Source organism: Xenopus tropicalis, chromosome 2 (genome assembly GCF_000004195.4).
Source record: "Xenopus tropicalis strain Nigerian chromosome 2, UCB_Xtro_10.0, whole genome shotgun sequence".
NCBI classification, from domain to species: domain Eukaryota; kingdom Metazoa; phylum Chordata; class Amphibia; order Anura; family Pipidae; genus Xenopus; species Xenopus tropicalis.
In genome coordinates, this window is record NC_030678.2 from 10737130 (window position 1) to 10764060 (window position 26931).

General features: G+C 44.4%; 2 protein-coding genes across 3 annotated transcripts in view; both read right to left on the minus strand.

Moving 5' to 3' along the window:
* fam3b (FAM3 metabolism regulating signaling molecule B) overlaps nucleotides 1-15866 on the minus strand; it is a 28510-nt gene extending 12644 nt beyond the window's left edge. The window contains exons 1-2 of one of the 2 annotated variants that reach the window (NM_001015990.2): nucleotides 15660-15726; nucleotides 81-224 (exon numbers count right to left, since the gene is read on the minus strand). In NM_001015990.2, coding sequence (NP_001015990.1) covers nucleotides 81-224; nucleotides 15660-15687 — 172 coding nt within the window. In that variant the 5' untranslated portion in view covers nucleotides 15688-15726. Of the gene's footprint in view, nucleotides 1-80; nucleotides 225-15659 lie in introns of both variants that reach the window. The other variant, XM_031895942.1, reaches the window with a different exon arrangement.
* Nucleotides 15867-24286: 8420 nt separating this feature from the next.
* bace2 (beta-secretase 2) overlaps nucleotides 24287-26931 on the minus strand; it is a 45451-nt gene continuing 42806 nt past the window's right edge. The window contains 2 exon segments of the mRNA NM_001142118.1: nucleotides 24287-25036; nucleotides 25148-26585. Coding sequence (NP_001135590.1) covers nucleotides 26338-26585 — 248 coding nt within the window. The 3' untranslated portion in view covers nucleotides 24287-25036; nucleotides 25148-26337.

Below are 26931 nucleotides of genomic sequence, written 5' to 3' on the forward strand. Positions count from 1 at the left end.
AATTGCCAAATATTAATGTTCCCAATGCCCCAAACCTGCCCATCGCCCTCTTTCATTTATCCAGTCAGATCTGTAGGTACCTTTCAGTACGGGTTTCTGCGCTAGGCTTTGCATGCTTCCAACTGCTGCCTGCCATGGTTCCTCAGGCAATACCTCCGCAAACAGGTATCCCATGTACCAGGCACACGCAGAGGCACATAACAGGCCGACCACCTTCACCGTGTCTGTGGAGAAAACAACATAGGGAACTGACCAATCTGCACGTCATTTTTAATGGTCAAACCTACGTTCTGCCATTTTACAAAGTGGCAATACAGCCAGAATGCTGCCAGGAGTACACAGCGGGGCCCCTCCCTGCCCAGTAGGTTCCATGATAACACTATGGCCCTCCTCTCTTACCCTGGGCCGCAGTGGGAGCGTCAATGCCAAATGCCAAAGCTCCCATACTATCAAAGTCCACCAATAGGAACCCAGTCAGAACTTCATGGCTCTGTACATGTACAAGTAGCACATAAGGGCCCCACAGAGTTTAGTTCATTGTTCTTAAGGCCCCAATGACAGACAGAGGTAAACGGGGGTGAGGGAGCAATGAGACAGAAAGTTAAGAAGAGGGAGAGAAGAAACTATAACTGTTCATATGTCTCAGGTTTATATTTAACTGATATTCAGTGTCAAACCATGCAAATGTGCTGAGATTATTCTGTCACAGAATCCCCTTGTCTCAAACAGGAAGTGGCAGACATGTTGGGAACTAGGCCATGGTAACCCACGGCAACCAGCCAGCAGCTTTACCTCTCTCAGGGCGAAGGCAGACGACACACAGAGTTAAGGTGGCCATACACGTTAAGCTGCTGAATCGTTCTAAAGGGACCAATATCGGCAGCTACAATCGGCCCGTGTGTGGCCACCTTTACTTAGTAGCAGCTACTTGTCATGGCTACTAAATGCCAAAAAATCCCCTGCCATAGACAATACTGAGAATTGCCTCTGCTAAAACAAACGTAGAGACAGTTATCAGTAAATGATCAGCATTGTCTGTTTTAGTAGCCACGACATGTAGCTGCTACTAGTAGCTCCCTGTGTCTTCACCCTTAAGTAAACAATCCTGCCGTAATCGGTGGGTCCTGGGAAATGTCAAAGGGGCTGCTGTAAGATGCCATAGACAGTCACTATTTATTGGGCTGGGGGGGGGGGCTGTTTGGGCCTCTGTGTTTTTCAACTATCAGGGCCTATTTTGAATCCCAGTCCAGGCCTGGTCAAGAGTTAACATGAACCCCTGGCACTGGCAATGCATTAGTATGAAGTCAACGGCCGAGGCCATCTTGTTCCCTCTTGATATAGTGTCCTTTTAAGGTTTCATTGGCAAGTTTATTGGTGCAAGCACTGTAAAGGGCAAGTAAAGTCAATAGAACAAAAGAAAATGTAATTATAAGTAACTTTTCAATATACAGCCATCGGTGGTTTCAATATTATTTATGAACTTTCTGCCCCGCTGGTTAGGTCTCCTGAAACAATGAAGGATAAATCCGTCTGCCATGCGTTTTCATAGGCCCTTTTAACAAGCCGATTTCTGCATTATTGTCTCAATAAACTAAACCACATTGTTGCAAAAGTCACAACCACCAGGGCAGAGACTAGCACCACGTTCTCAAGCAGTCATATTTACAGATTTACTCTAAAGCAGGGGTGTCAAACTCAATCATATAAAGGGGCCGAAATCTAAAACACAAAAAAAGTTGCGGGCCAAATTTTTTATTAATATACTTAGTAAGATACTAAGGGGTATATTTATCACAATGTGTAAAAAGTGGAGTAAGACATTACCGGTGACGTTGCTCATAGCAGCCAATAGATGCTTTGTTACTGCTGAAATCTGATTACTGATTGGATGCCTTGGGCAACATTACTGGTAATGCTTCACTTCACTTTTTACACAGCATGATAAATATACCCCTTAGTCTTAGTTACTATGTGAGGAAAATGGAAATTGATCAGGCTGGATGGTCAGACACAGTCACCAAGGGCCACATAAAACAGCCAGGTGGGCCGGATTTGGCCCCCGGGCCTTGTGTTTGACATATATGCTCTAAAGCCACTGAAAATGTGTGATTTCTGTATTTTGAAGTTGCTTATTAAACCCTTTATTTTCATGAGGCAAAAGGTTATTTTGCGGTTTCAGTAACTTCTGTTTCCTTGCAAGTCAATTGTGATGTATAGGGGGAAGTCACTGGTGCAAATAAGCTGCCGTATTCTTCTGCATCGCCACCCAACCCAACACAGACCTTCATGGGGAACTGCTGATAATTCACATTGTAGTTCTTGTAATTAGAGCAACAGAACCACCCCTGTGAATGGGCCCACTGCTGTTTTATGAGCGCTGTTGCCCCCAGCATGATAATAATCAATAAACACCGGCTACAGCCACATGAAAGCGGAGTAAACAGGTTCTACTAGATCTGTCTTGGTTCCACACAAGGCCTGCCATTTAATGTAATGTAAATAGTTGATAAAGAAATGTTAGACCAAAGACCCATGGGGCGTATGGGGCTGACGTATTTTGTCTAGAGTTCACATTTCCAACCCAGGAAATGTTACTAAATGGAGATCTCAGATGGCTCTCATGTAAGTTACTGGCTTTGGGCTCTTCTCTGGCAGCTAAAATACATTGGCAGAGGTGCAAGCAGGACAAAGAAAGGCTTAGTAAGTCATAAAAAGGCCCTTCTTTAAAAGAAATAATTGGACGATAAAGGAGAACTAGCTTTTTAACCATGGCCCAGAGCACACAGAGCATGTGCAGTGCCACTGACACACAAAAGATGGCTGAAGAAGATCCAAGAAAGATCTGTGCCTTCTGGGCCTACATGGATCCGTCAGGTAAGGGCTGCGTCTACATGCCAATATGATCCACATCTGATGGGAGTTTCAAACCTGCCTGAATTTTGTCTATATATTAGTCAGGCAGCCAGTCTAGAGTACCCCCACACATGTCAATAAGTTGCCAAATCAGTCTGGAGGGGTAGAGTTGGAAGCTTTTAGCCTGTGTATGTCCAGCTTAAGCCACTAGCTACACAGACTTTCAACTGAATACGTGCTTGGGTAGAATACGGTGTTGGTCAAAAGGGCCCTATCTACCTGTAATTGCTTTCCAATTAGGAACTGACCTGTATATGGCACACCTGGCATTGACAGGGGGATCAGTGTTCAGAAAGGCCAAAGCAAGCTTGTGTTGGCCTACTTGTCCCCATCAGGTCTGCCACAGCTATGGGACATGGGGTGTTGCTTGGGCTGTGGCTAATTTCTGCATAAGCACAGGGGCAGTCATAGCATCCCTTGGTGTCTCGTTAGGGCCACAGCACATAGGGCGTATCATCCGCTGGTATTTTTCAGCCTTAAACCTAATCAACTTAAATCTCCAGTAGTATTTTCAGAGGGGACGTTCAAAGAACTAAGAAATATGCCTGCTTATAATCAAGATCATATTCAGGATTTGTATTTGAGCATGAGAAATGTGCTGAAATGGGCAGACCTGGGCCTAATCGCCACCCATACGCTGGGCCAAATCAGGCTGATCAGATCTTTGACCCAGGGGACAAGAATTGGATCATATGAAGGAGTCTACAGATCAGTAGGATAAGGACTGCATCAATGTGCCAATGTGTTTTTCATCTGACGGAATAATTATACCTGATGGATAGATATCTGTCCAATTTTTTCCCAGCTATAAATCACACAGGCTGTCTGTGGGCTCCATACATGGGACAATAAGTTGGCCATCTTTAAGCTGTTTGAATGGGGCTGATCCAGTGAACCCCCCAAAACTCTATGCTCTTTCCAGAGCTACTGAGGGAAGGAGGAAGACCCATCAGCCCCCCCTTCACTAAGGTAACAGCAAAATGGTTTGCTAGACCAAAAAGCCATGGCAAGAGCAATAGCTGCTGAACTTCTCTGGGGAGCACATTAAAGGGTTACTGTCATGATTTTTATGGTATACTCTTTATTTCTAAATGACACTGTTACATAACAAATAATTCCCTCTGACATTTAACATGTTGTTCTTGAACCAACAAATGTATTTGTTTAGCTGTAATATTGGTGTGTAGGCGCCATCTCAGTGCCTTGTGCCTGAGTCTGAGCTTTCAGCCAGCACTACACATTAGAACTGCTTTCAGCTAACCTATTGTTTCTCCTACTCCCATGTAACTGGAGGAGTCCCAAGCCGGACTTGGATTTCTTACTATTGAGTGCTATTCTGATACCTACTGGGAGCTGCTATCTTGCTCCCTTCCCATTGTTCTGCTGATCGGCTGCTGGGGGTGAGGGGGGGGGGATATCACTCCAACTTGCAGCACAGCAGTAAAGTGTGAGTGAAGTTTATCAGAGCACAGGTCACATGGCTGTGGCACCCTGGGAAATTAAGAATATGGCTAGCCCCATATGAAATTTCAAAATTAAATATAAAAAAATCTATTTGTGTTTATGAAAAACAGATTACAATGCAGGATTCTGCTGGAGAATCTCTATTAACTGATGGGGTTTGTAACAAACATGTTTTCCCATGACAGTATTCCTTTAAAGGGTTGAACTTAACGGACAAGTGTCTTCTTTCAACAAAATAAACCATGTAGCCGCATGAATTCACTAGAGTTATTTGTACCAACAGCTACTGAAAGCCGTATCTTGGAAGAGACAATTACGTGGTCCAACCCTGGTGTGTTTTTAGGGGGGCACAATGGCACAGTTAGGTCGGTATACAGGTATAGGATCCCTTATCCGGAAACCCTGTTATCCAGAAAGTTCCGAATTACAGAGAGGCCATCTGCCATAGACTCCATTATAAGCAAATAATTCTCCTTTTTCTCTGTAATAATAAAGCAGTACCTGTACTTGATCCCAACTAAGATATAATTACCCCTTATTGGGGCGGAACAGCCCTATTGGGTTTATTTCATGGTTAAATGATTCCCTTTTCTCTGTAATAATAAAACAGTACCTGTACTTGATCCCAACTAAGATATAATTACCCCTTATTGGGGCAGAACAGCCCTATTGGGTTTATTTCATGGTTAAATGATTCCCTTTTCTCTGTAATAATAAAGCAGTACCTGTACTTGATCCCAACTAAGATATAATTACCCCTTATTGGGGGCAGAACAGCCCTATTGGGTTTATTTAATGGTTAAATGATTCCCTTTTCTCTGTAATAATAAAACAGTACCTGTACTTGATCCCAACTAAGATATAATTACCCCTTATTGGGGGCAGAACAGCCCTATTGGGTTTATTTAATGGTTAAATGATTCCCTTTTCTCTGTAATAATAAAACAGTACCTGTACTTGATCCCAACTAAGATATAATTACCCCTTATTGGGGGCAAAACATGCCTACTGAGTTTATTTAATATTTGAATGATTTTTAGCAAACTTAAATTATGGAGATCCAAATTACAGAAAGATCCCTTATCAGGAAAACCTCATGTCCCGAGCATTCTGGATAACAGGTCCCATACCTGTAGTAACAGATGGCACAAACCAAGTGTTTTGTGAGGTGTAAAGTCCATTTGCTCCTTGTATTTATCAAAGGTTACTCTAAGTTTCTAACTTGTTTACTCCTGTAGCATAGAAGGAAACAAAAATCCCTATGAAAAGAATGTCTTGTAATTACACCAAGCAACAGAGCTGCTGTATCCATAACCAGGTACAGCAGTCACTTGCAGACTCATGGGGGTTTAGTGGCCGTTTAACACCCCTTAAATTCAAGCAGGCTTAAGGGAAACCTGCAAGATGGTATATAAGGAACATGACTCAGTGCAATGACTTGGCACATTTGCCACCCAGCCCAAGGCACGGCATTGGCAGAACCTCTGCTCCATATCCCAGTGAGGTTTGGTCTTGAGCTGGGCATAAATTCCAAGCAATTACTGCTTCAATTGGCATGGAAAAAAAAAAGATCATTTATTGCTGAATCACAGCAAATCTATGTTATTAGGCCAGCACATTTATGTTATTACATGTATCTCAATTTAAAAGAGTAGATATATATAACATAATAAAAGGGAAGGGTCACTCCAAAATATAAATAGATTGCCTGGGTGCCAGGTGAGGAGATAAACAATACAGAAAACAGAAAACTCAGCACTCACAGGATTATATATATAAATATAAATGAAGAACAGAGTGCCGCACACACAGGGACTTTAAAAAAGAACAAAAAATCTTTATTAATCCAACATTTCTAAATGGGTTCTTCTTCGGGGACAACACATTTAGGGGGAGATTAACTAATCGACAAATCCGAACCCCGAAAGGGAAAAATTCGGATTGGAAACGAAAATTTTGCCGTCTTTTTGTCGCTGTGGCGCCTTGTTTGTTTGTTTGTCTCGACTTTTTTGTTGCCGCCATGACTTTATCGTATTTTGCGCGACTATTTCATCGCCGTCGTGATTTTTTCGTATTTAGCGATTGTAAACGGTGGAAAAACCAATCCAATTTTTTCGCAACGGCAACAAAAAATTTGCAGAAAATATACGAAAAAGTTGCGATGGCGACGAAAAAGTTGCGGAACATACGGATAAGTTGCAACGAAAAGTCTCAAAAATACAGATCATTATGAAAAAAACGCATTCGGACGCCTTTGGACCTTTCATGGATTAGTAAATCTGCCCCTTAGTGTTCGAAACGTTGGATTAATAAAGATTTTTTGTTCTTTTTTAAAGTCCCTGTGTGTGCGGCACTCTGTTCTTCATTTATATAAACTTCTGCCCAGCACCTGGGGCAGTTGATTGTTTTTAGGATATATTTTTGGATATATATATATATACAGGTATAGGACCCATTATCCAGAATGCTCGGGACCAAGGGTATTCCTGATAGGATTGTTTTGCATCCAATAAGGATTATTTATATTTTAGTTGGGATCAATTACAAAGCACCGTTTTATTGCTACAGAGAAAAAGGGAATCAGTTTCAAAATTCTGAATTATTTGATTAAAATGGAGTCTACGGGAGACGGGCTTCCCATAATTCGGAGCTTTCTGGATAATGGGTTTCCGGATAAGGGATCCTATACCTGTATCCATGGAAATTCAGCCCACCAACAGTAAAAATGACCTGGGTGCTACCAGATTATGCCAATTTATCCAAAAATTCAAGAGTAATCATCAGAATTCTTTGTCATTTTAAAATATATAAGGCCAACGTTTCGGTCTCCTCCTAAGGCCATTATCATTGGGGTTCCAATACGCTAAAAATGACCAGCAACACCGAGTTCTCTTGTGAAAAAAAACGTGTATTTTTAAAACAGCATAAACAGCCGACGTTACGTTTCGCTCCCCATCGGGACCTTTCTCAAGGCAACCATGCTTATACTGCACACCATAATCACATACAATAAAACTAGCATTTACAAAGCTATGCAGAAAGTGCTGGTGCGAATCATATTTCCACAGTAAAATCCCATAAAAACAAAGTTATTTATTTCGCTGCGCAGGCTGATTAGTCTAACATAACTTTACTACCCTGGATTAGTCTATGTTTGTTTTTATGGGATTTATTGTGATTTGCACCAGCACTGCATAGCTTTGTAAATGCTAGTTTTATTGTGTGTGATTATGACACTGTATATCTATAACAATTTTTCACGCTAATGTATATCTAAACTATGTATTTTACACATATTATAACCTGAGGTTGTATTATTGGTCATTTTTATCACTCTAAAATGCTGATTTTTTTCTAGCACTGGACACGTTACAGCACTTTTCAGCACCTTCACTTGCTTTCTGGCTTCAGCCATTTTTGGCACTTCACTTTGAGGTCACTTCCTATTGATTTGATGATTTTGGATATTTAAGGGTGTGCGGTATAAGCATAGTTGCCTTGAGAAAGGTCCCAATGTGGACCGAAACATAATGTCGGCTGTTTATGCTGTTTTAAAAATACACTTTTTTTCACAAGAGATCTAGGTATTGCTGGTCATTTTTATGGTATTTATAGTATATATATATATATATATATATATATATATATATATATATATATATATATATATATATATATATATTGTAATATATAATAGTATATATATACTATTACTACATACTATGCCATAACAGGCTAGATGACTAATGCTTACTGCCATTTACAGGGTTACAGGGTCAGTATACACCCATATACACCTTTGTTCAACATAAGCACAATACATAGGAATTGCATTGATAATGTATTCTGCCTTGTTGGACTTACCCGCAAACGTAGTTTGGAGAAAAAAAATGCCTGGCATGCTAACGATTAAAAGTACATAAAGAGCTCTGTATAAACAAGCTCCTCTTTTCCCCAGCTGTCTTAGGTTAAAAGATCAGTAGAAGATCGCTGTTCTGTGGAATGATCACAATTGCTTAGATAAACCAAGAAAGTGCAAAATGAAAGTACTTTTGGCTTCACTGTCCAGTGCAAGTAATAAGATATTTCCTACAGAGCCCCCTGTTCGATTCTAGGGGCCTCATGATAACCTACTGTTGGAATGGGATGGAATCTGCTCAGCTGTTTAATGAGAGCAAAGCAGAGTTCTTTCGCTTTCATTACAGAAGGCAGTGCAGTTCCTGCCATTGTCTGGGCAGAACTTACAGGGCAGGAAACGAATCCCTGGCGTGAAATCAACGTGGCCCCAACTGAAAAATATGCAGTTCGTAAGGATATAAAAATTGTATTGACAGGATGGCTGCAGTGGCATCACCAGATGTTACTGATTCAATTTAGGGCCCCAAAACATTGGTAAGTTGACCTGTTCTATCGAGATATATTGAAACTGATCATTAATTTGGCCTTTACTTGGTCCCCTACACTCCAGCTCCCCCCCTTTCTGTAGTTAAAGCCCCTGGATGGTTGTATTACAGACAGGCTAAGCTTGATCCCAAGTGTAGGCAGGACTGTGTGGATCAGAACTCACCCTGCCATACGTATGTACCTTTATCCCTGATACTAATTACCTATATAAATTGGCCGTAATTACACCACCTAAGTATTTATGATACATACACATTAAGTGACGTCACAATGTAAATGGCGTGCTGTAAAACAAGTACTCCCGGAATTCTTTGGCCGTGCAGGGTGCTCCAAGCTAAACAACACCGCAATGCGCAATTCAACTGCCACTACATTCCATGGATCCACTTTTCCTTTAATAAGGACAACCTGAAAAACAGGTCTGGCACTGCGGCCATAAATAATATATAAGGAAACGGCAGCGAGTTGCTCCAGAATGAGGAGTGGGATTCATTTATCCGACAGTGAAAATTACACTAATAGAGCCAATGTCACTTCACTGCCGCTCAGCTGTATCGCCCACATACCCAGGGGCTGCCATGGGAGAGCCAGTGGTACTATGGGCAGGGGCAGGGCAGTTACAGAGGTGCAGACAGTGGGGTAACTGAAGGGGAGGAGACCCCATTGATAGAGGGGGTCTGCTAAGGTCTCATTACCCCACCGCCGCTCTGCCTGGCTGCACTTGTGGGCCCCACACCACCCTACGCACAACCTGCAATACCACCTTGGGCAAAAAAATACACTTGGCCAGGGGTCCCAGGGATGCAGCATTCCTACCCTGGGTGCAAACAGCTTGTGCGCCCGTGGAATTACTCTGCACACTGCACCCAATGAGTCTGAGGGAGAATTCATTTGTCAAGGGAATGAGGGGGTAGGGTCTGTGTCAATTTTTGACATTTCCCTGGGGCTTGAGCGACTGTTGTGATGTTTTTATTTTGTTTCTGCGTAGGGCTGTAACTGACCTGTAGCCCTGGAGCAGTATTCACAGGACCAGACCGACCTGTAGTCAGATGCCGCAGTGTCCGTAACAATGAATGGGGGGGGGGGGGGTTCATGCAGGCACTAACACCTGCACAACTCCATACATTCCTTATCCGGAAACCGGAAACCAGAAAGTTCCAAATTACGGAAAGGCTATCTGCCACAGACTCCATTATAAGCAAATAATTCTAATTTTTAAAAATGATTTCCCTTTTTCTCTGAAATAATAAAACAGTACCTGTACTTGATCCCAACTAAGATATAATTACCCCTTATTGGGGGCAGAACAGTCCTATTGGGTTTATTTAATGGTTAAATGATTCCCTTTTCTCTGTAATAATAAAACAGTACCTGTACTTGATCCCAACTAAGATATAATTACCCCTTATTGGGGGCAGAACAGCCCTATTGGGTTTATTTCATGGTTAAATGATTCCCTTTTCTCTGTAATAATAAAACAGTACCTGTACTTGATCCCAACTAAGATATAATTACCCCTTATTGGGGCAGAACAGCCCTATTGGGTTTATTTAATGGTTAAATGATTCCCTTTTCTCTGTAATAATAAAACAGTACCTGTACTTGATCCCAACTAAGATATAATTACCCCTTATTGGGGCAGAACAGCCCTATTGGGTTTATTTCATGGTTAAATGATTCCCTTTTCTCTGTAATAATAAAACAGTACCTGTACTTGATCCCAACTAAGATATAATTACCCCTTATTGGGGGCAGAACAGCCCTATTGGGTTTACTCAATATTTAAATGATTTTTAGACTTAAGTTATAGAGATTCAAATTACAGAAAGATCTCTTATCCAGAAAACCTCAGGTCCTGAGTATTCTGTATAACAGGTCCCATACCTGTATATGTGAGTTTGTAGGAACAGGCCAAAAACACAAAGACAATGGGTTCCCCCCAATAATGAAGTGCGGCCGCCATCCGACAGCTTCCGACACCTCCAGACCCACCAGAACTCACTTGCAAGTAGCAGGTTTTCCCCCTGAGCCCAATGGATTCTGCCCAAAATATGACTCAATATTGTCCCACACCTGAACCCGTGGGTGGGAAAGAAGATCTGAGCCCTTGTTTGGTTTCAAAACTTGCACGGGCCACAAAGAAGCTTTGTTCTAAAGTTGTGTGTTTGTGTATATAACAAGGCTCCGATCCAGGGCGTAACTATCGGGGGACAGTAGGTGTTTAGGTGGGGTGTGGGGATACAGGGACAGATGCTTAGCCCTGACACTGGGACCGGCATTCGACAGGTTAATAGCAAGGAGCAGGAACCACCCAAAAATAGGCCCCATCACTTGTGGCACGTGGGGGGTTCTAGATACCCCCCAGCAGCAGGACTGTTGCACTAGGAAGGGCGGGCAGTACTGGGCAAGATATACCTTATGCAGTACAAACAGCCTTTACTGGGGGTCATTTATCAGCACTGGGCAGATTTGCCCATGGGCAGTAACTCATGACAACAATCAAATTGCTGCATTCATTCTTCTACCAGCAGCTGGCTTAAAAAAAAGTCAATCATGGATTGGTTGCTATGGGTTACTGCACACGGGCAAATGTGCCCAGTGTTGATAAATGAGCCCCAATGCATTGGACTGTTTGCTTATTGGCCCACTGTAACAGCGAGTGACAAAGGACACGTGCCCCCCCCCCAGTATAAGGTTCTTAGGGCTGAAGGAAAGGCACAAAATGAATTCTAAAGCACAGAATGCAGAAAATGTTGGTGTGACACAGGCGTGACAATCGCCCGGCCCCGGATTAACTCTGTACAGAAATACGTGGCGTTTTGTCTTTTACTTTAATGTGAGGAAGACTTTCTTGTCAGTATCTATTGTTTGCAGTAGTACAATAGCTTCACGGGCAGGATTCCTCCTTTTCACTTCTCTTACTAGAAAAAAAAGCAGGTTCTTCACCTGATGATCAAACCTCCTTTCATCTAATCCCTTGGCCCTTGCACTCCCTGCCTAGGCCTATCTATAAATACCCCGGCAGGGGCTCTTATGTCTAGACTAAATGATCATATTGCCCTCCCTCCATGCTTAAATGACCTTACATTATCTTAGTGAATTTAACTTGCCTGTACCATGTGCCATAGTTTTATGGTATCTCTCTGTACAGGCTATGAGCAAACTTAGGGGGCTGTTCCTGCTGAATTGTGCTTAGTACAGGGGAATCCCTATGTGCCATAGTTTTATGGTATCTCTCTGTGCAGGCTATGAGCAAACTTAGGGGACTGTTCCTGCTGAATTGTGCTTAGTACAGGGGAATCCCTATGTGCCATAGTTTTATGGTGTCTCTCTGTACAGGCTATGAGCAAACTTAGGGGGCTGTTCCTGCTGAATTGTGCTTAGTACAGGGGAATCCCTATGTGCCATAGTTTTATGGTATATCTCTGTGCAGGCTATGAGCAAACTTAGGGGACTGTTCCTGCTGAATTGTGCTTAGTACAGGGGAATCCCTATGTGCCATAGTTTTATGGTGTCTCTCTGTACAGGCTATGAGCAAACTTAGGGGGCTGTTCCTGCTGAATTGTGCTTAGTACGGGGGAATCCCTATGTGCCATAGTTTTATGGTATCTCTCTGTACAGGCTATGAGCAAACTTAGGGGGCTGTTCCTGCTGAATTGTGCTTAGTACAGGGGAATCCCTATGTGCCATAGTTTTATGGTATCTCTCTGTACAGGCTATGAGCAAACTTAGGGGACTGTTCCTGCTGAATTGTGCTTAGTACAGGGGAATCCCTATGTGCCATAGTTTTATGGTATCTCTCTGTACAGGCTATAAGCAAACTCAGGGGGCTGTTCCTGCTGAATTGTGCTTAGTACAGGGGAATCACTATCCTGCCGTAGTTTTATGGTATCTCTCTGTACAGGCTATGAGCAAACTTAGGGGGCTGTTCCTGCTGAATTGTGCTTAGTACAGGGGAATCCCTATGTGCCATAGTTTTATGGTATCTCTCTGTACAGGCTATAAGCAAACTTAAAGTGCTGTTCCCGCTAAGTGCCCCTTGCTTTTTGGCACAAAACTCATTAACTTACCCCATGCCATTTGTGTGATAATGATATGGGGTAAGTTGACATCCCATTTTGCTTTAGTTACTATCTTACCCTACAATCAACAACCGCCACAACTGTTTTGCTACACATGCTATTTACCTACAGCTTCTGTCCTATGGGGCCCATAGCAACCATGGAGATAGAGATCCAGTCCTGAATTTGTTATTCCTCTTCACACTAATCAGTGACATGAAATAAGGTCTTTGATGAGCCCAAATAGGGTCATTATCTCCCTAACGACATGCAGTCAGGTGAAATCTCTAATTAACCCAAATGGTTTGACTGGTTTAACAGCTCATCTACATTTCTTTCAATAAACTAATTTCCATAGAACAGATATTGCTCTATTTCTGTGGATTCCCTAGTAACAGCAGTCCAAAACCGCTAACTAACAACTAAAAATGAATGAAGGTGGAGTAAGAAGAAGAAGATACCCGCCAAGAACAATAGAACATAAAACTTATTTCAGCTGCTCCTCTGAGCACATTGGCAGTTTACATTCATTTTCTCAGTTGTTTCTGAGATATTAGCGATTTTAGACTGCTGATACCAGGGCTTTGGGCTGATAGAAAATGAAATGTAAATTGCAGATGTGCTCAGAGGTGCAGCTGAAATAAGTTTCAATTTCTATTTTGGTGTCGATACCGTTAAACGGAAGCTGTATTTTCTCATGTTGTTGGGAAGGGGGTTGTTATAGGATCTGCAGAACATGAAAGGGGTTGTTGGTATGATGTAGTAAGTAATATTCTGAGACAGTTTGCAATTGGTCTTCATTTTTTATTATTTGTGGGGTTTTTTTTTTATTATTTTACTATTGGTTCAGCAGCGCTCCAGTTTGCAATTCCGGCAGCAATCTGGTTGCTAGGGTTCAAATGACCTCAGCAACCAGTGGTTTGAATGAGAGACTAATATATTTATAGGAGAGGGACTGAATGGCAAAGTAAATAATTAAAAAGTAACAATAAAACTGTAGCCTCACAGAGAAAGCTGGAAAAAGTCAGAAGAAGAAGAAGAAACATAACTCAAAAACTATAAAAAATAATGAAGACCAATTGAAAAGTTGCTTCGAATTAGCCATTCTATAACATACTAAAGGTTAACTTAAAGGGGAATCACCCCTTTCTTTAATACATTTCATAATTCCACGTGGAACCCCTGCAGCCAGTAGATAAGCAGCGCAGGAAGCCACACGGAAGCGACCTGACTGGCGGCGAGGGGCAACCACAACCTCTCAACCTTCCATTTTTTTTTTTACAGAGATCGTGGTTTCGATTCCTGGTTCTTGGTAGAACCAAAAATGAGCCACGTTCGTTTGGGAAGGGAAATGTTCAGCCTCACTGGGTTAATACAGACCAGCTGCACAAGGGTAACCCCGGGCCCCGGAGGGGAAGCAAAACTAAAACTCATCATGGGAGAGACGATTAACTCCAAGCAAAAGTAGCAAAGAAATAGGAAACATTACTATTAACCCTCCGTGGGGAAGAACGTAGCAGATCTACGTCAGTAACCCCGGGCGCCAGAGGGGTAGGACAGGATAAATCTGCTGGGGGGGGGGGGAAATAAAAAAAGATTCTGTTTTTAGGAATGAGAAGGGGGCTGAAGTTTTAACCCTGTGTGGGGCAGGACATATCATTTAGAAGGTAGACGTGACCCTGCTATGGTTCTCAGTAGGTGCTGAAGGGCTACAGTTTGGGCAAGAATGATAGGTACTGAGAGGTACTGTCACCATCTGGCTATACTTTCCCCTACCTACAGTTATGCTCTATGGGGGCCCCAATATGTGCTGGGCCCTCAGTAGTCACCCCTCTTTTGTCCCCAAACAGACAGCTCTGTCCATCTAGTCCAGGGATCCCCAACCAGTGGCTCGGGGGGAACATGTTGCTCTCCAACCCCTTGGATGTTGCTCTCAGTGCCCCCAAACCAGGGAGTTATTTTTTAATTCCTGACTTGGGGGCAAGTTTTGGTTGCATAAAACCCAGTATAAAGCCAAACAGAGCCTTCTATAGGCTGCCAGTTCACATGGGGCTATTAAATAGCCAATTATAGCTATAATTTGTACCCCCAGGAACCATTTTCATGCTTGTGTTGCTCCCCAATGCTTTTTCCCATTTGAATGTGGCTCACAGGTATAAAAGGTTGGGGATCCCTGATCTAGTCTCTCCCTGCAGCCAATGAAACCCTTAGGGTGAAGACACACGGAGCTACTAGTAGCAGCTATTTGTCGTGGCTACTAAAATTGACAATGCTGATCATTTACTGATAACTGTGTCTGTGTGTTTCAGCAGGGGCAATTCTCAGTATTTGCTATGGAAGGGGCGTTCAGTAGTTGTGAAAAAGTAGCTGCTACTCAGTAGCTCCATGTGTCTTCACCCTTACCATCAAGCACAGTGCCAACATGCTGCACTAGAGCAGACCATGCCCAGAGCTTTTGAAAGTCTTTTTACTCTATGTGTGATACTAAGATATAACTGAACTACAACTCTCAGCATTCATGCTGCACTTGCCCACAGTAGTTGTAATGTAGTCACAGAAATAAGCTTAGCTGCAACTTCGGAGCGTTTTCCCCACTGCAAAACGCTTTCCCCCCTTGAAGCTGGTTGTTAAACGATGCAGGGAGTTGTAGTTAAACAATAGGTTGTTAGATCCTGACTATATAAAAGACACACAGCTGTCACACAGCAGCTACAAACAGATGGTAACGCTCCTACTCGCAAGAGGATCAAGTTACTAAAACTTTGGGATCCTCAGAGGATCTGGTACAAACACTGAATATTGGGGTGAGCCACTTACTGTTAGACAGGAACCGTAAGTTGACCATTCTCTCAGTCTGGACAGCGCTTTACACTCCCCTGGCGCACAGCAACCCCAGCAGCGACTCACTCCGACTCACAGCGCAGCGCTCACAGGCGAGAAGGAAGCTCCGCACTGCGCATGCTCAGTCGCTTTGGACTCTCAACTCCCACACCCACCATTAACCATACAGGTTGGACGGGTGACTGGCCTGGGAGTGAATGTAGGGAGGGAGCTGCTATTCATTTCTTATCAAAGAACTTCCTGGTTCTGTCTTTTCTCACACTTTCCTACTGAGCCCCACAGCTGGGAGAAGGGGGTGCCATTCACTAAAGTCTCAGGGTGCTAACACTACAATTCCCAGCATGCTTTGTGCCTTCATTGAATGTTGAAGAATGCTGGGAGACCAAGTGGGGTCGGGAACCAAAGTGGGGTCACAAGTCATAACCACCTATTTCACTAAAATCTGCATTTTATCATTTTTATAGGAGAAATAAAGGTTAAATCAATGGGTGGGGGTGCCAATATGTTGTCCCCCAACATTATATATAACCATAATATTGTTGTAGATTGTAAGCTCTTTTGGGCAGGGCTCTCTTCCCCTCTTGTATCGGTTACTTATTGCTTTATATGTTACTCTGTATGTCCAATGTATGAAACCCACTTATTGTACAGCGCTGCGGGGTATGTTGGCGCTTTATAAATAAATGTTAATAATAATAATAATGTAGATTGTAAGCTCTTTTGGGCAGGGCTCTCTTCCCCTCTTGTATCGGTTACTGATTGCTTTATATGTTACTCTGTATGTCCAGTGTATGAAACCCACTTATTGTACAGTGCTGCGGGGTATGTTGGCGCTTTATAAATAAATGTTAATAATAATATATAACCAGGGTTGTACCCGATCCCCACTGGCGATCCCCCTGGCCAAAGATCTCCCTCCCCCGAAGCGCCTAAGGTTAAACAACCCTGGTTGGGCGGGCAGTGGGGGCCACGGCTGGGGCCCCTGGGGTGGAAGTCCTGGTGGGCCCTGCACCCCCCACTCTGGCCATTGTGTATACAGGCCCAGATTTGTGGAGAGGCCACAAAGGCCCGGGCTTAGGGCGGCAGAAACCTAGGGGCGGCATGCCGCTCCGCCGCACCAAAATTTTAAAATTTGTGTTCCCATACGGAGCAATGGGGACTTCTCCCCACTGCTCCGTATGCTAGTTTGGCCTACGGCGCACGCCCACTTGGATCCTCAACCCCTACCCCCCGCCCCCGCTGTTCGCACATGCGCACGCGCCCCCTAAACACCCACTCCCCGTTCGTGCATGCACACTCCTGCTGTTCACGCGCACATGCGCACTCGGGGGGGGGGTCGTGCGACCGGGGGCGCCCTCGGGGCGGCCGGATTTGAAATCCGGCCCTGTGTGTATAACATTATATATATATAACCATTCTATTGACAAGCTATCCTTGTTTAAGCCTATGAATAAATGCCCGTTCTTTTTGGCACAAAATGCGTCAGGCTATCCTTGTTTAAGATGCTTTTTTTTCCAGAAAATAAAATATGTTTTAACTTTTACCACATTATTTTTAATGGCCCAGTTTTGTGCCAGGCTTTTTCACTGCAAAGTGATCCGTTTGGAAGAAGCTCCCCTAAGATGAAGGTCTGGGGCATGTACACCTGCCCCCCCCCATGTTATATGTTGAGTTCCCCCCCAAAAAAGGTGTCACTGGATTATCTTTCATTAAGAGATTTCTGGGACTGAGAATAGTAAGGAATGTATTTCCGATTTCTGAGTTCCCCAAGATCCCCCTCTGAAATAAACAGGTGGGTCATTTCCCTATGGGACCAAACTGTAAATTATATTCTTATAAAGGGTGCTTAGTGATGTCATCAGTTATAATTGGAGCTTAGTGATGTCATTTCTGTCACATGACTCACTGAAACTTGTATATTATAAAAATTAAAGGACCCCCTGTTGTAAAATATGAGGATATTAGAAGTCACCTTGGAGTTCCATGACCTGTATAAAAGCACTCAGCCTTCGGCCTCCTCCGTGACTTATAATATCCCTATATTTTACAATCGGGGGGTACTTTATTCACTATATATTACTTTGTATAAGGAACTCCTCGGGGACTTATAATATCCCTATATGTTACAATAGGGGGTACTTAATTCACTATATATTATAAGGAACTCCTCGGGGGCTTATAATATCCCTATATGTTACAATAGGGGGTACTTTATTCACTATATATTATCAGGAACTCCTCAGGGGCTTATAATATCCCTATATGTTACAATAGGGGGTACTTTATTCACTATATATTATAAGGAACTCCTCGGGGGCTTATAATATCCCTATATGTTACAATAGGGGGTACTTTATTCACTATATATTATCAGGAACTCCTCAGGGGCTTATAATATCCCTATATGTTACAATAGGGGGTACTTTATTCACTATATATTATAAGGAACTCCTCGGGGGCTTATAATATCCCTATATGTTACAATAGGGGGTACTTTATTCACTATATATTATAAGGAACTCCTCGGGGGCTTATAATATCCCTATATGTTACAATAGGGGGCACTTTATTCACTATATATTATAAGGAACTCCTTGGGGGCTTATAATATCCCTATATGTTACAATAGGGGGTACTTTATTCACTATATATTATAAGGAACTCCTCGGGGGCTTATAATATCCCTTTATTTTACAATAGGGGGTACTTTATTCACTATATCATCTATGTAGCAAAGCTATACCATTGATTTAGAACTACAGGATGAAATAAAGTCCTCTCCCAATGTAGCCATCAATAGATTTGCACATTGAGCCCATTGCCGTCCCCATCTGTTGAATGTAAATCTAAATGCTGAAAGAGACGTAGTTATGGGACAAGATGGAGTGCATGCCTTTGTTCCCTGGTTCCATTTGGTGTTTTTGTATGTAGGGATCCGATGCTGCAATGCCATCTTTGTGTGGGATATTCATATATGGGGATTCCACTGGGCCAACCCCAGCCGGTTGTATCCTGGATATACTGTAGATGGGGGCCAGATATATTCTCTGTCAGGAACACGCCACTCTCAGACGCACGTGACACCGGGACAGGGCAACAAGGGGTTACACTCAGTCACCTTTCACACAGGTTAGACTAACATCAAGCCCCCCCAAACACACCACCGCCCCAAATAACTATTCGCTGCCACCATCTATCATTAACAGGCGATAGAAACCTAATACACAAATATCTCCCTGCTCTCTACAACAGGTACTACTTCCCAATACACAAGCTTGCTTACTGTAGTTAGGGTGGGTTTCCACTAATTCAACAGCAGCCAAAGGGTTAATTACAGTCAAACACACTCTCCTGCTGGCAGTCAACTAGTTAATTAGCATTTACCCAGAACTCAATACACTCACAGCCAAGCAGTTAATATCCACATGTAAACAAGGTACGTGCGTCTTTAGAGCCAAAGGACAAAACTTATTAAATGTTATATTTAATATTACAAAGGTAAACAGTGCATTTAAAAAAGATTTTACAAAAAGAGACATACACATACAAACAGTAACTAAAATAAAAGGGAATAAAACACAGAGAAACCCTATGTACGTTACTGAGTTATCCTTTGTGTCCTCCTGAGGCAAGAGTATGGAAACCCTGAGCCCACCCTCCAACAGAGATTGGAACCCCAAGAATGAGCTAAAGAATACCTGGGTCTGTGGCCCTTTTTATGTCCCACTGGGCCCCTCCCTTATTACTGTACGCATGATGGGGGAGTGTCCAGAAACTTGTGACATGACCACCCCTGTAGAGAGCTGCACTTCTCATGCCAGTTTCTTGTCATATGATGTTGGCACTTGCCAGTACCCAATATTATTATGAAAATAGGGGCTTGTTTTAACCCATATGTGGGCGATCAGAATGATACCAAACATGAGGGGTGACTCCTGTCCCAGTCCCCCAGAAGCTATCCCCCCTAACTGGTGGGTATAGGCAGTCCCTGTTTGGTATCATTGGGAAGCATGGGGCCTCCCCATAACCAATATATGATTTGTGAACCCTAAAGCAAAGGAGATATGGATCCCTTTCTATAATCCATATTTTCTCCTAGCTGCACCCCCTGCCGTTCTTAGGTCCACAATTGCCTTTCTATGATCAACAGATCAAAGAAACCAGTGGCCTCAGGTTTCCTGCACCCCAAATGGCTGGCTTCGAACCGTCTGCTCCCTCTTTATTGCTCCATTTAAAATCAGTACGCCTGACGCGTTTCGTGCGTTTGCGCACATAATCATAGGCATCCTGCCTATGATTAAGTGCGCAAACGCACGAAACGCGTCAGGTGTACTGATTTTAAATGGAGCAATAAAGATGGAGTTTTAAGCAAGCCGCCTGTGTCCGGTGTACTTGGAGCCTTTTCATATACACATGATCCTGCCTTCCCCAGCTACGGGTTCGGGCCTTTAAGCACCCGGACCATCTCTGGATAGCGGTGAGCCTTTTGGTTTTTCTATTATCACGCGTTGAGAGCCAAATTGATCGTGTTGGGATTTTGACTTAGATCTATTGAGAGAGAGACTTGGGGTTTACACAACCAGGTCTCCATGTTGTGTTTGGTATGATCAACTTTGGTTACCTCCTTTTCCCATCACTTAAGTAATTCATTAATTAATTAGTTTATTATTTTTCAGACTAATATTATTTATGATTTATTATTTTTTGCTTTAGTTGATTAAGTACCTCCCATTGCTGCCATAATTGTAGAAAGAGGGATTTGATGGCTCCTACATGTGTCTGCCTCCTGCACCTTCTGCTCAATGGTAATTCCAGTGTTGTACTGGGTTGTCCGAGGCCACCCCAGGGGCCCCCACATCCCCTCAGGGGCCCTTAACATATGTCCACCCACCACCAGCCCCTTCCGCACCCCCCATCCTTATATAAATTAAGGGGAGAAGCCGGGTTGGGCGCATCACTTCCCCCTGTTCCTGTACTCCTGTTACTTTCTGCTCCTGTTGGCCCTATAATTGGTCCATTCCCCACCTCTTCCCCCTACCTGTTCCCTCAAACCTTGTCCGTTCTGACTTCTAAACCGCTGCTTGGTTGCTAAAGTTATAAAGTCCTAGCAACCAAATGTAACTTAAACTTCCCAAAAGCTGCAGAGAACAAATGTTAATAATTAAAAAGCTGAAAGAAAAATGACCAATTTCAAATAGTCAATCAGGAGGAACCCTACAAGCAGGGAGACCCATCTTAGAGTTCCGACCCATAGGTTCAGGATCGCTGATGTAGATAATGGCATTCCGTTGGTCTCCAACTGACATAATAATGCTTAAAACTGACCCTAGCAACCAGTTTAAAGTCGGTAGAGCATTTTATGTATTAACTGATGTCCATGGGTTCAGTTCAGCCTGAACATGTTGGGAACATGAAGCCTACAGCTAGAATAACCTAGAACATGTTTGTAGTCTGGCCTGAAGTTAGATGTGACTGTTTATATTACACCACACCCCAACCATAGAGTGGTACCTCTGACACAGTCCTAGAACTGGAGTCAGATTATGTATCATTCCCATCAGTCTCTGCCCCACTGGAGCTGACACTCTAAGGTTCTTATCACAGTCAAACACATTAGTGGCAGTTTTATTAGGAGCCAGTGAACCTGCTTGTATGTGTTTGGAGTGTGGGAGGAAACCTGAGCACCCGTTGGTAACCATGGAGACACAGGGAGAACAAGCACACCCTTTGCCAATTGTGCCCTGGCTGGAATTGAACCTTGGACCCCAATGCAGTTAAAGGGATTTGTCAGTGTCAATTTAAATATGAAAATCCAGAAAGGGGATGAAGAGAAACACAGTGAGAAGGACAGGTGCTGAAACCTCCCAAAAATAACCCTTAAGTTCCAAATGAAAGCAGCACTCACATAATGAGAAGCAGGCGCTACTGCGTGCGTCACATGTAAGTGTCAACAAAGTAAACTGACCTTTACAGAACCTGTACTGAGTGGCGGCTCGGTGACTTCATTATCCTCACAATGACTAAGGTTTAACCACAATGCCGGGCAGAAAGGGGACCCGACACCCACTGACACCTTTATTCAACATGAACACAATACACGGAAGGTGTGCTGAACTCTATATTCTGCATATGGACTAATCAACGAGGGGAGGGGCCGGCAGAGACCATGTGCCTAAGGCAGTACCAGATCCAAATACAGTGCTGGAGTTAGTTAAAAAAAAAATAAAAAAAAAATAACGAGCTCTATGTAAACAACCCCCTCCCTTCATCTTTTGTCAGGTCAGGTTTGGCTTAAAGCTGATTAACAAATTAGGAGGCGAACTGACTATTGCTACATTGTTTCAAGAGTCAGACACAATGAATGAAGAGGGATAAAAAGAAAAAAAATTACATTTGCACATTAACTTTAAAACCACAGAGAATGTACAATTAAATGAATTTATTGGGAAGTTGCTTAGAATTAGATATTTTTTTCCTTTTGGTTGGAGATCACTTTTAATATACCATGTCTGTACAAAAGTGGGAAAAAAATAAAAGGTACAATGGAATTGTAGGGACCCATAGGGTTAACATGCCCCTGTGGCTTTAAACCCTACAACTTCCTTAGTCTGTGCTGTTACTGGGCAAAGACCCATGTATCCAGTTTATAGCTTTGCATATGTGCCTTATGGGTTCTAAGGTTGACTCCACCCTTTGCACTCCAATATAGTGTTTAGCGAAGGGGTGGGGCTTCCTGATTGGCTGCCTCTGTGTCTCAGGCGGGAGTTCCACTAAGCCTGGGATCAACAGGGCCCCAGTAAAGCCAAATCCTACCCTAGAATATCCATCTGCACTCTAGTGAAGTTGGGACAGGGACCCCGTGAATGAGGACCAGTTATATAGTTACACTCCGTAGAGCACTTTCTAGTTAAGTGAGGTAGAGAGGGAAGGAAGCAAGAGCAGTTTTGGCTCCACCAAGGAAAGTAGCTGGAAGTACCTTCCATACCGGCACTGTTGCCTTAGCATAGGGCCACGGTTAAGGCTGTAGGACTCTTAAAGCTAGAGGTATTCAACCTGAGGACTGAGGTATCTATCCAGACTGCCCTCCATAGTGGTGCCGAGCTGACGAGATGCATTTACCCTGCCCAGTCTCCCAAAGAGGTGGGATAAACCGGTGTGCATCCTCTCTCGTTGTCCTCAGAGTATAATACTGCATATTACATCTGCTCTGTGAGTATATACCATAACCCTGCATCTTGATTTGTCTCTGACAATAAACCCAGTTGTTATTTGTTTATCAGCAAAGAACCCTCTGGCCTCCATTATTAGCTAAATTACTCTGCACACAGCTACTGTGAGTTGTAGTTGCACTACACCCCAGGCTACTTCCATATAGCGAAAGGCCCATCCTGTTTAAGAGAGTGTACCCCATGCTCTAACCTATTCTAGCTGGTGTTGGACCGTTTTACAGCCAAACAGGGGTTACAGAATGATTTTCGCACAGGTCCCTGTAACACTACCCCGGGAGGGTAAATGTCCGCCCCAGTACAGACATAATGCCCCATTATACAGCAGCAACAGAAATAACTACAACTCCACAGGGAAGGTTTATTTACCAGCAACAGTCTCTACAACATAAATTATATCTATTTCTGAAAGTAACCAAACCTGCACACATTTCCGTCCCTGCCCCCTCACTCCACCACATTACCCCCTGTACCCCCCCTCCCTGGCCACAGTACCCCCTGTACCCCCCCTCCCTGGCCACAGTACCCCCTGTACCCCCCCTCCCTGGCCACAGTACCCCCTGTACCCCCCCTCCCTGGCCACAGTACCCCCTGTACCCCCCCTTCCTGGCCACAGTACCCCCTATACCCCCTCCCTGGCCACAGTACCCCCTGTACCCCCCTCCCTGGCCACAGTACCCCCTGTACCCCCCTTCCTGGCCACAGTACCCCCTGTACCCCCCCTTCCTGGCCACAGTACCCCCTGTACCCCCCTCCCTGGCCACAGTACCCCCTGTACCCCCCCTCCCTGGCCACAGTACCCCCTGTACCCCCCCTCCCTGGCCACAGTACCCCCTGTACCCCCCCTCCCTGGCCACAGTACCCCCTGTACCCCCCTCCCTGGCCACAGTACCCCCTGTACCCCCCCTCCCTGGCCACAGTACCCCCTGTACCCCCCTCCCTGGCCACAGTACCCCCTGTACCCCCCCTCCCTGGCCACAGTACCCCCCTCCCTGGCCACAGCACTCCCTGTACCCCCCCTTCCTGGCCACAGTACCCCCTGTACCCCCCCTCCCTGGCCACAGTACCCCTTGTACCCCCCTTCCTGGCCACAGTACCCCCTGTACCCCCCCTCCCTGGCCACAGTACCCCTTGTACCCCCCTCCCTGGCCACAGTACCCCCTGTACCCCCCTCCCTGGCCACAGTACCCCCCCTCCCTGGCCACAGTACCCCCCCCCCCCCCGCATACTTGCACCTGTATTACTGGCAGCCTTATCCCTTTATTAGTAAATGCCCAGCACCCTGTTTGCACTGTATATAGGAGAGACAGGCACAGGGGCAGTTCTAGCTGCCGTCTCAGTGGGGCATTTAGGTAACGCACAGGACACGGACTGATATGAAAGAAGAAAAACCTGTTTAATGACGTTGAAAAAAGTACATCGACGTTTGCTGTAAAAAAACAAACATGAAATGCAGTATTTTTCATACAGTGAGAATACGCTGTGTGCCCTTAGGAATATAGGTCAGACTGGCCTGCCCACAGTACCATGGGATGTTCTGGTAGGACTGGGCCCTGGGTCACATCACCCCTTTATTATTTTCAACCCCCAATCCTCAAATGTTCAGACTCCCTATGCCCAAGTTCCCCTTCAGGATCCAAGGCCCCGCCCTCTGCCGAGTGATGCTACGCCCCCACCTTAACGTACATGAATAATTCTATTCTTTTTGTTTTCGTTACTTTAGCAGTTTATACGCTGCTTTTATCATAAACGTACAACATGGAGCCTCCTCAATCAATAGGACTGAGCAGAGAAGCGCCACAAGATGTAACCGGAATGAAAACGTTTGCATTTATACCGGACAGAACACCAGGGGGCGCCAATATTACTCATTTATGACATTAGCAGCGCAAAACTGCTAGTATCACGAAAACAGAGGAAAAGAAAAATAACGCAAAATCTTCCGAGCACCTTTGCACTTTACTGTAATTTTTTGCATTCTACAACATGTTCATTGTTCGGTGTGACAGTGGCAGCTTCTCTGGTCAGCCCGACAAGGCCCAGTCCGACACTACACAAAAATTACTGGGAATACAAATACTACATTAAAGGATAAGTAAACCTTAAAAGGGAAGGAAAACAGAGAAGGGTTCTGATGTTGCTATGCTCGGGAAGGAGATGGGAAAGGGCATCTGAGGCTTCGGATCGTCTTCCCTGAGCAACATCAGAACCCTTCTCTGTTTTCTTTCTAAAGGGAAGTCTCTCTGCCTGTCTGTACAGTTACTGGAACTGACCAGCAGGTGGCGCTGTGGTTACAAAATCCATTATATTGAGGTTTACTTATCCCTAAATTACTGGCCCACAATAACAAGTTACACCTTTTGCACAACTGTAGTGAAATAAAAAAAAAAGCTCTAGTGATATAACCCAAGTGTAAATCTTTGCACTGGTCTCTCCGCTATCCCCATACACACAGCAGCAGCAGCAGCAGCTAGCCCCGTGGCTAGTACACTGAGTGACGTGTTCATGGCATACGCCCTTCGGTGACGCCAAACAAATCCTGAGTACGGTGACCCGTGGCAAGGGCCTCACAATCTTTCCGCGCCCTGACAGAATGGTGACAGAAGTCCACGTTGGTTGGTGACAAAAGTCCACGTTGGTTGGTGACAAAAGTCCACGTTGGTTGGTGACAAAAGTCCACGTTGGTTGGTGACAAAAGTCCACGTTGGTTGGTGACAAAAGTCCACGTTGGTTGGTGACAAAAGTCCACGTTGGTTGGTGACAAAAGTCCACGTTGGCATCACATTAAGCCCGGTTGCACAGTCTCATGTTTCTGGGTGAAATAAGGCACTAAGGTGTAACAAGGGGGGGCAATATAAGTTATTTATATTGTACAGAATAGACTATATACCCTTATAACCGGTGCATTATGAGATCATTATCAGTGCTTTGTGATGTCACCGTGACATAATGCATTGACCCTTGCATGTTATAAGGACTTATGCCCCGCCCCCATACTTACTTACATATTGGGAGGTACCTCAACATTATAATTTGGGGGGGGGGGGGGTTTAGGAAAGACAGGAGAGCCTGAGAGCCATTACATACAGTAAGTGCATAGGAAAATTAATAAAGGTAATAACCGTTCCTTCGCCACGAAGGTTCTAGGCTTTAACCCGAAGGCACGTAGAACACAGTGCATCCAGCCGAAGAACGAGCCACTCAGTACAGTAGTATCGGGAGTCTCCTCTCTGGAGTCGCCAATTTCCGTCATTTCAAGTTTTACGAGATACGGGAATGTCGTCAGTGGCGGCGGATTTGGCAGCAGGAGCCGACCAATCGGCTGCACTAAACACAGTCTCGAGCAGCAAAGGAGGAAATAAAGGTTTAACTCTTTATTAGCTGGGTTGGAGTTCAGACCGTACGCTCCCCTCCCCGGCCAACGGGAGTCATTTCCAGCGGTGTTGGACCAACGAAGACTCGTCGTTGACGGTTTCCATGTCGTCGCGGCGGTGCCGGTTGGGCAGCAGGAGCAGAATGACGAGCACCAGGAGGATCATCCCGCACAGGCTCATTAGGGAGTACGATATGATCCACATGATTGGCTCCCTGAGGGGGTTCCGGGCGATGCAGTTGCTCGATACGTCCGACGTGCCAAACGGCCCTGCGATTTCAGACACGGTGATGCCGGACACCTCTGGGGAGAAAGCGACAGAGACGCGTTAGTAGCGCCCGCTCCTGCATGCACAGCTCTCCTCTCACCCATAGGAAAGGCACCTTGTTACCTTACAGCAGGCATTCCCCTAGCCTAGTGATCCCACGGGGGCAACATGTTGCTCCCCAACCCCTTGGATGTTGCTCCCAGTGCCCCCAAACCAGGGAGTTATTTTTGAATTCCTGACTTGGGGGCAAGTTTTGGTTGAATAAAAACAAGATGTACTCCCAAATAAAGCCCCCTGTAAGCTGATAGGGTGCATGGAGGCTGCCTAATAGCCAATCACAGCCCTTATTTGGCTCCTCCATGAACTTTTATGGTGTTTTAT